The sequence below is a fragment of the Penaeus chinensis genome, chromosome 34, assembly GCF_019202785.1.
Source record: "Penaeus chinensis breed Huanghai No. 1 chromosome 34, ASM1920278v2, whole genome shotgun sequence".
Taxonomy (NCBI): Eukaryota; Metazoa; Arthropoda; class Malacostraca; order Decapoda; family Penaeidae; genus Penaeus; species Penaeus chinensis.
The window spans coordinates 19,895,398-19,905,397 of NC_061852.1; the positions used below are offsets into that span (position 1 = coordinate 19,895,398).

Below are 10,000 nucleotides of genomic sequence, written 5' to 3' on the forward strand. Positions count from 1 at the left end.
TATACATATATACATACATACACACAGATCTATATCTATATCTACATACACATATATATCCATCTACCTACATGTATGTATATATGTATGTATGTATAAATCTACATATCTAAATATCTATCTATTTATCCACATCCACATCCACATCCACATCCACACACACACACACTCTCTCTCTCTCTCTCTCTCTCTCTCTCTCTCTCTCTCTCTCTCTCTCTCTCTCTCTCTCTCTCTCTCTCTCTCTCTCTCTCTCTCAACAGCCAAAAAGCACAATATCTTCCCAACGGAATTACAAGACAAGAAATATACAATATCACTCCATTTTTTTAAAAAAATCCCCTTATCCTGCATGTTGCACTTCCCCTGTTCTATATATCTGATACAATTTCTTATCTATATTTTAAGGTTCTCGCATTTTCTTCCTTCTATTTCATCGCCACACAATAACGTCCTGTTTTGTTTGATGCAAATGTTCACTTCCAACTTGCGTGTGCGTTAAGTTAGCATGTCTGGTCCGCCATGTGCGTGTTGCGCTGTTATATCCAAACTGTGTATACCTGTTGCTATTGGTATACGCGCTCTTGAAAGGCGTCACACAATACACGCACACAGTCATTACAGACATTTGTACAGACACGTACACACGCGTGTACATGCACACTTTCTCGCACTCTCGCACACACGCTCAATGATTCGTCGTCCCAAATACACACACACACAAACACATACAGACACAGACACACACACACACACACACACACACACACACACACACACACACACACACACACACACACACACACACACACACACACACTGAGACAGGGACACATATTTCGGGCGCACGAACACACAAACAGATAGACATGCACATAGACAGACAGAAAGGCAGGCAGAGAAATATCCCAGCACGCACGCGAAGCACATGCAAACAGACATACTCAGAGAAAGACAAATATTCCCGCACGCATACAAGCAAGCACAAACAACCACACACACACACACACCTACACGAGGCCTATAAACTCACTTGCGATGGCGGTTCGACGATGGGCTGCGGCTGCGGCTGCGGCGGCTCTGGTGACGCAACTCGCGGCGCTGGCAGGTGCGGAGGCTGCTGTTGCTGTTGCTGTTGCTGTTGTTGTTGTTGCTGCTGCTTGTTCATGTGGAGGTGATTCATCATTGCCTACGTAAGCAAAGAAAAAACAAAGACATACTCTTCAACAACTGCCGATCAATTAAATACAACGAAACACAGCAACAAAATACTAAAAAACAAAAACAACAAAAAAATCCCTCCCTCCGTTTTTTAAAGATCACGCACATAAAAATCCCATTCTCCCAAGCATGAATTAAACACAGCTCCCGCTTTCTTCCTCTCCCCCACCCCCCATCCCCCACCCCACCCCAACCCCCATACATACAGCCGCCACACCTGTACACACCTGTAATCTATCTCTCTCCTTGGTGAGTTGACGTTCCAGCTGGCTTACGACCTGCATCTGCACTCTGGCCTGTGCGGTTGAGCGGTCGTCGAGGGTATGCTCTGTGTTGAGGTGCCTGCGGAAGAAGAGATTTTAGAAATAATGGTGTGCATACATAGTGGTGTGATTGTGGATATATATTCATAGATAAAAAAAGAAATAAGTAAATAGGTTAATAAATAAATAGAGAAAGAAACGGATATGTGCGAAGAGGGAAAAAAAATGTATCTATCTATCAATTTATCTTTACATATCCACACTCACACCTGGCTTAATAATGTGCGTCATAAGGGGGTTGGATAAAACAAAACAAGAAAAAAGACGAACAACAATAGCATGGCCAGAGAAAAGCCCCGCACTCACTTGTGGAAAGCGTGAATGTCTTCGCAGATGGCCTCGCACCCTGGCCATTTGCACACCCCGTGGCCATACAGAGGGTGGCCACGGCGGGCGCTTGGGTCTTCGTCTTCGCTGCCCACGCCGTTCATCTCGCGACCTGAAAGGGAGACGAAAAGGATATAAAAGCGTGTCACATAAACATGAACGAAAGCAAAAGAAAATCATAAAATATAGACGAAAAAAAATGTTTAAGCGAATATGAACGAAAAAAAGCCGGGATGTGTATATATATATATATATATATATATATATATATATATATATATATATATATACACATACACATATATATATATATCGGATTATTCAATTTACTGAACAACCATGACCTTTTCTACAAACATAACAGTTATGCAGCACTGTTACTCGCCGATAAAGGTGAAACTATGTCAATACAAAAATTCTTTTTCGTTCGTAATTCCATCTAACGAGGGGGGGGTTTGCGCTCCTATCTGTTCTACTCTGTATTCGCCTGATAAAAAGAAAACTAGAGCTAAAATTATCCGTTGCAGAAATAACTGCTTTTAACCAGATGCCATGTGGCTAGAAGATCTACTTTGACCTAGGCGGCGGATCCTCCTTGCCCAAGGTGTCACGTGGGCCGGAGCAGGGAGGGATTCGCCCTACTGCGCCTGCTTCGTTACAGGATGCCGCGAGTCCGACACTCGCATTCACATATGTATATGTATATGTCTGTGTGTGTGTGTGTGTGTGTGTGTGTGTGTGTGTGTGTGTGTGTGTGTGTGTGTGTGTGTGTGTGTGTGTGTGTGTGTGTGCGTATATATATACATATACATACATATATATAAACACACACACACAAATATGCATATATATATATGTATATAAGTATAAGTGTATATATATATGTATATAAGTATAAGTGTATATATATATATGTATATAAGTATAAGTGTATATATATATGTATATAAGTATAAGTGTATATATATATATATATATATATATATATATATATATATATATATATAATGTATCCCTGTATAAATCCCTTCAAGGATATACCTATTACCCCCCCCCCCCCCCCTAAAAAAAAAAATGTAAACGAAAAAAACGAAAAAACAAGAAACAACACAATGGAAAACAGAAGAAAATTGAAAGAAAGCTATTTGCGTCTGGATAAAGTTTATTAACTACACAGGTGACTACTCTCCGCGCCTTTGACGTCAAACTGTAACAAGTGCGCAACATCAGTCAGCACCTGTATAACACCTTCACACTATATACCTCCCATAAAGTTGTGAGTGGGAGTTTGTTCGCACGTGAGAAAGTCTGAGACGTGTATATCTATATATCTGTGTGTGTGTGTGTGTGTGTGTGTGTGTGTGTGTGTGTGTGTGTGTGTGTGTGTGTGTGTGTGTACGCGCGCGCGTGTGTGTACGTATGTATATGTGTATATGTGTATTTGTATATATGTATATGTATATGTATATGTATATGCATATGTGTATGTATATATACATACACACATATACAAAACACACACACACACACACACACACACACACATATACATATATATATATGTATATATATATATATATATATATATATATATATATATATATATACGCATGTGTGTATATAAGAAGGATATCCTGTCGGTGTTTCCGCTGGCTGCAAAAACCTTCCCCCAGAGCCAGGAGTGCATCCCGGTTCTCGCCCGCCCCGCCGCGAGCCAATGTTTGAACGGTCGCGGGCGGCGCGGGCGGGCGGGCGGGCGAGCGGGCGGGCGGCAGCGGCGGCGGCGGCGGCGGCCAGCGCTCTCCAGGCCAGTGCTGCCATCTGCCGGCCGCCATCTGAACCACGCGCCAGATCTCGCGGGAAACTGATAACGATAATCGCTTTACCTCCGTTATCTGTTTGTGGTTCGGTGTCCTCTCTCCCCGTTTAGAGTTGTCCTTGGCGATACGCGAAGGCAGACGGGGAGGTTTTCCCAAATGGCGGGCCGGAGAGAGGAGAAATAACAAAGATCCCCGAGCGGGGCGCAAAATACATGCAGTTGGGGTCGCTGCATCAGCCATGCTCTATATTGCGTGCACGCCTTTCCCATAAACTTGTGTACCGACGGCGGATAAAAATTATAACCAATAGATCATGTAGTCGTGTAACATCCACACACATGCTTGCTTAAGGCTATTACTTTTCCGACCTTTTTATTCACGACCTCCCGATAATTTCCATCGACAGGTAGTAAAGGGGGAGGGGGTGGTTATTTGAAGTTGTCATTTTCTAATAAATAAATAAATAAACAAATAAATAAAGATATATGTGTAAGGGCTAAAATGAAAAAAAAATAATGATTTATCACAAGACCTGACATTTACATCGGTTAAAATTTGCTAAAATTGAAAGTAATTAATGGTAAAAATGCAAATAAATATTAATAATTGATAACGTAAATGACAGTGACGACGGCAAAGATAACAGACATAATAATAATTACTACAATGGTAATAACAATAGAAATAATATGATCGTGGTGATAATAAAAAAGAATACTAAAAATAATAACCAAATAGAGAAAAAGATGATTATCATAATTGCAATTATACTCAAGGTAATTTTAACACTAAGAATTATAATGAGGAAAACTAAAACTGATAATAATAATTATAATAATTATAATATTAACGACAGTAAAATAATCATTATAATAATAATAGTGAAACACTAACGGCAGTAATGACGAGAAAAATCATTAAAAATAATAATACTGTCGACGATCGCAATAATGAGGCCATAATAATAATGATAATAATATTAGAAAAAAACGAAAAACAATGATAATAGAACTGGTAACATAATAATTAATAATAACGACATCTGGAATAACGATGCAGATAACAACTATAATATTAATAACAACAGCAATAACAACAACAATAATAATAACAATAATAAAATAAAAATAACAATACTTGAACTTAACAAAATTGATAATAATCATGATATTGATGACGATAAAAATAATAATGGCAGTGGGAGTAAATGAATCCAAGGCCGGCACTTCAGCTACCATTTTACAAATAATAAGGCTACTACGAACTCTACCCCTTTTTTATTAGAAGTTGAGAAACCAAGAATGTGCCTGGGGGAGCGTAGGGGGGAGGTAGAGAAATGGAGGGTGAGAGGGAGAATAACAGAGAAAGGGAAAGGCGGAGGGAGGGAGGGAGGGAGGGAGGGAGAGAGAGGGAGAGGAAGAGGGAGAGGAAGAGAGAGAGAGAGAAGGAGAGAGCGAGAGAGAGAAGAAAGAGAGAGATAGAAGAAAGAGAGAGAGAGAGAGAGAGAGAGAGAGAGAGAGAGAGAGAGAGAGAGAGAGAGAGAGAGAGAGAGAGAGAGAGAGAGAGGAGAGAGAGAGAGAGAGAGAGAGAGAGAGAGAGAGAAGAGAGAGAGAGAGAGAGAGAGAGAGAGAGAGAGAGAGAGAGAGAGAGAAGAGAGAGAGAGAGAGAGAAGAAAGAGAGAGAGAGAGAGAAGAAAGAGAGAAGAAAGAGAAAAGAAAGAGAAAAGAGAGAGATAGAGAAAAGAGAGAAAAAAAGACAGAGAGAAAAAAAGACAGAGAAAGGAGACAGACGGAAAAGGGAGAGGGGAAGAGAATGCTCTCACATAAAACCAGATAAAAAACAAAGAGCGAGATAGAAAAAAATCGGAAGAAATCGTAAAAACGGATTCCTACATAAAACCGTGACTCAAGAGTGGTGATCCACAGCTGTTCCTATTATACATTGCGCAATGTGATTACAAAACAAAAAAACAAAAAACCGAAAAGAACATACTAATATTTAAAGAAAAAATCAAAAAAAAAAAAAAAAAAAAAAAAAAAAAACTCACCATTCGCAGCGGGCGGTGGCATCGGCTTCTGGTCACGCTCGTTGTTGTTGTTATTATTGTTGTTGTTGTTGTTGTTGTGGTGATGAGGTGAAGGGGTTTCTGAGCGCTCTCCTCGTTCCTTCCAGGCTCCTCCCCCCTCGCTTCCGCTGCCGGGGGGTGAACCTACGACAGAAATAGTTTTTCCTTCATTGAAGGTTCGGACGGGAAAATAAACAAACAAACACACACACACACACACACACACACACACACACACACACACACACACACACATATCCATTCTGCAAAAAGAATAGATATGGAAATGAAATAATCCCTTTCATTTCCTAAGTGATTATCATACTGTATACATTATTCGATCATTTTTTTCTTATCCTTCTTCTTATTTCTTGTGCGATATTTCATCTATTTAAAGATACGACAAATGTATTAGTTAGGAGCGGACACACTAGTCTATTCAGTCCTTGGGTCTCATTGTTACAAAGCGGGATGCTTCTTCCCCAGGTGAGAAGGGAACCGATATGAAAATCCCTGCCTAGAGCGGCACTGCTTTTTCGTTCGCCCTCGCTGGAGAGGGAAAGACGATGCCAACACAAATCCTGTACTATAATTACTACGAAGCTTATTACTTGATTGTCAAATGCTGAGTATTATATCGTATTAGGTATTCATTTGATCATTGAATACAAACACACACACCCTCTGACCTGCTAAAGACACAAAACTCACCTCCGACATTATTTACATTCTGGTGGCTAAAGTGAGAGTCAGAGAACAATTGCGTAATACCATCCATAAATATCATGCTAGCAGAAAGTTAAAACTAATAATGGATGAAATCAACGAGAATGTTTGCTTCGCCCGGCTGGTAAGGCTCTATCACGATCGACAATGAATGATATTTTACTCAATATCAGTTATAGTATTTGATTCCTCCCACCTTTAGTTTCTATCAGTCTATAGTTACGTCTCTCGTACATTACTGATAACACTGATAACGGTATATGTTATAGGAAAGAATACTGTCGAATTTTCTGTTTCGCTTGAGGTTTGGGGTACCTGGCACGGTTGTATGATGAATGATAATTGAAATAAAAATGGGAGGGTTGGATTTTCTAAGTTTAGTGTCTTCTTTCCTGAAATTCAATAGATACGCGATGAGATTCGTAGAAGCCTCGACTATCCCCGATGCCAAGTTCATCCCGGAGATTATTTTATACACTTTGGTCTTTCGGGGGTCGCTGTGGTGTGACCAATCCCGCTCTGTAGTTGACAGATATTCGGCATGGCTGTCTATGGATCCCATGACAGGCAAGACTAGTGTGACCGTTGCTTTATAAGCCATTTTATAATCACAATTATAAAATGGGATTCAACTTCTGAATCCCGTTATTAATACATTAGAATTGCGAACAATTGCGCGCGCGTGTGCGTGTGTGTGTGGGTGTGTGTATGTGTGCGCGCGCGTGCGTGTGTGTGCGTGTGCATGAGTGTATTCTCGTGTTCATATTTTTTCACCGAGAAAATAACATGCGTGCTATTTTCAAACCCGTACCATCTGTGTACTGATGTTTCGATTACCCGTTACCAAATATATTTCAAGCGTTGTATATTTGTAATGATCTTCTGAATCTACAGCTACACTTCTCTTAGCGTAATGCGATACAGTTACACCAACTTGGTGCAACACTCACGAGTTTCTCCATTGTGGTGATGAAGGCCCGGATGAAGGCCCGACTGCAGCAAGTACTGCCGCTGCACCGCCTGCAACTGCTGCACCAACTGCTGCTGCTGTGCGCCCAGCTGAGCCAAGGGGCCGGACGCCTTGCTCTGAAAAAGGGAAGCAGTGGACGATAAGGAAAAATGTGCTAAATGAGAGGGAGAGAGAAAAAAAGACGGAGAAGGAATGGGCCGCGGATCTTCGTTTCTACAAGGACTGAGCAGCGTGGACCCTATCCGTCACTCGGGGTTAAAATCACCGTGACATTTGTGATATATCATTCAAACCCCAATTATCTAAATTTATGGAAATCAGAGGTATTCTAAGGCCATCAAGCACGTCGATATTCCATGGACATCTAGAAATTAATCAGATATACTTTGAGGATATATAGAACACTGCGATATCGACTGCGTTTGAAATCCTGTTATTCTCACCGACCTCCGCCGTTCGTCCCATTACTATATTCAGAATACTCTAAAAAAAAATCCATGGTGGATTTGTTACATGGATAATGTTCACCGTGACTGCTAGATGTGATAACATTTCAACTATTTCTCATGTCCCTTTTTGGAATAGCCAGATTATCTAAATTTGTCGATATAGATAAATACCAATATTACTAATTGTACCAATAAATGATTGAAGGATGTTTTCACTTCAGTCTAAAAAATCTATTTCTATTTCTCGACACACTCCGGCTTTTCGCCATTTACAATCCCGGTAACGCATTTGTTTCTACATGACTTCATGCTTAGTGTACGTCGTTCCTTGACTTGCAATAAGAAGTTGAAATCGCACTTCAGATGTTGCAGAACCGGAGAAACTTATTGCACTTTTCCGTGATCTTACCCATTGTACACGTTTCAAGAGAGTTGGATGTATAACACACACACACACACACACACACACACACACACACACACACACACACACACACACACACACGCACACACACACACACACACACACACACACACACACACTCACACATACACACACATAAAATATATGTGTGTGTGTGTTTGTGTGTGTGTGTGTGTGTGTGTGTGTGTGTGTGTGTGTGTGTGTGTGTGTGTGTGTGTTTGAGTGTACTTGTATATGTATATTTACATGCATATGTCTGTCTGTCTGTCTGTCTGTCTGTATACATATAAACATACGCACAAGCACCCCCCCCCCCCCCACATACACACGTGATTGTCAGAATTCAATCTCTTCACTCCCAAACAATTTCTTTCACTCAAAGACGAAAAAAGTAAAAAAAAAAAAAAAAAAAAAAAAAAAAAAAAAAAAAAATCAGTACAATTAAATATAACCGTAGGCGGAGCTAGGTACTAATCTATCTGTCAGTCATAAATACTCTTTCATGATTGGCACGATGACACAGGCGTGGGCGGGGCTTACCAGACGTACCTTGGCCATTAGCCAATGAAACGCCCGCTCTCTTTCGTGATTAGAAGAGTTGGCGCCAAACATACCCGAAACCTTGGAGACACTTTTTCTTTCAGCCAAATGAGATGCGTAAACGTTGGCTGAGGACACCGGGTAGTACGAGGGGGATGGAGGGGGATGGAGGAGGATGAGGGGACTATAAGGAGTAGGGGAGGAAAGATGGGGAGGTGGGGATGATAGAGGAGGGGGAGATGGGGGGGGGGGAGGGGGTTAGACAAGGCGCGGAAAGCTACATTGCGTCCCAAACCGGTGTTTTGAACATCCGAGATTAATTTTTAGCAGATAATGTGATGGTGATTACAATTTTAATTACCCGCCGACCCTCTTTCTGTGTACTTTTTTTTCTTCGTCAAATCGAAGCCAAGGTGTTTATCGTCTATGATAAACACCTTGTCGGTATATTTGATTACTCAACGCCAATAAAAATATATACATATATATGCATATACACATTTATATATATATATATATATATATATATATATATATATATATATATATATATATATATATATATATATATATATATAACGCGTGAATTAAGTTTGAAAAAATCTGAGCGATTACCGACAAACCTGACTGATTTAAGCCCCAAGTTCACATTTTCACTCCTTGACCAATTATAAATCAACTTGCTCTAATAGCAGCCGTTGTCCTTTGAATAAAGGGACGAACATCGCGACCTGGCATCGGATACCACACGAAAAAGGATTAGATTCATAAACCAAAGGATTACAAGCACTATTCCCACGCTGTGTGTTTTAACTGGATGAATCATGATACGAATCCGTCCCTTGGCGCAACACTTTCGTTATCAACAATAAAAGAACGTTACTGCGAATATGAATAAAGGTTTTCGAATAGGATTTATTTACTATAACCTAATTAGCAAAAACACTCTTTCGCGAGAAACGATACGCGGTTTTATCACATGTTATCGTCTTTTATCAGTATCACAGCTACGGTAATCGGTAACATAAAATCCCTCGATAAAAAGAAAGCGATACATTAACACGTCATCGGTGCTTACGTAAAGATTAAAAAAAAAGAAAAAAAAAAAAAGAAAAAAAAATTATATATATATCAACAG

General features: G+C 40.2%; 1 protein-coding gene across 2 annotated transcripts in view; it reads right to left on the minus strand.

Annotated features, from left to right (window-relative positions):
- Positions 1–10,000, minus strand: part of LOC125043458 (forkhead box protein P1-like) — a 178,016-nt gene that overhangs the window by 29,329 nt on the left and 138,687 nt on the right. For both annotated transcript variants that reach the window (XM_047639531.1, XM_047639530.1), the window contains 5 exons: positions 7,430–7,565; positions 5,736–5,897; positions 1,848–1,980; positions 1,446–1,560; positions 1,031–1,186 (listed from right to left, as the gene is read on the minus strand). In XM_047639531.1, the coding sequence (XP_047495487.1) occupies positions 1,031–1,186; positions 1,446–1,560; positions 1,848–1,980; positions 5,736–5,897; positions 7,430–7,565 (702 nt within the window). The remainder of the gene's footprint in view (positions 1–1,030; positions 1,187–1,445; positions 1,561–1,847; positions 1,981–5,735; positions 5,898–7,429; positions 7,566–10,000) is intronic.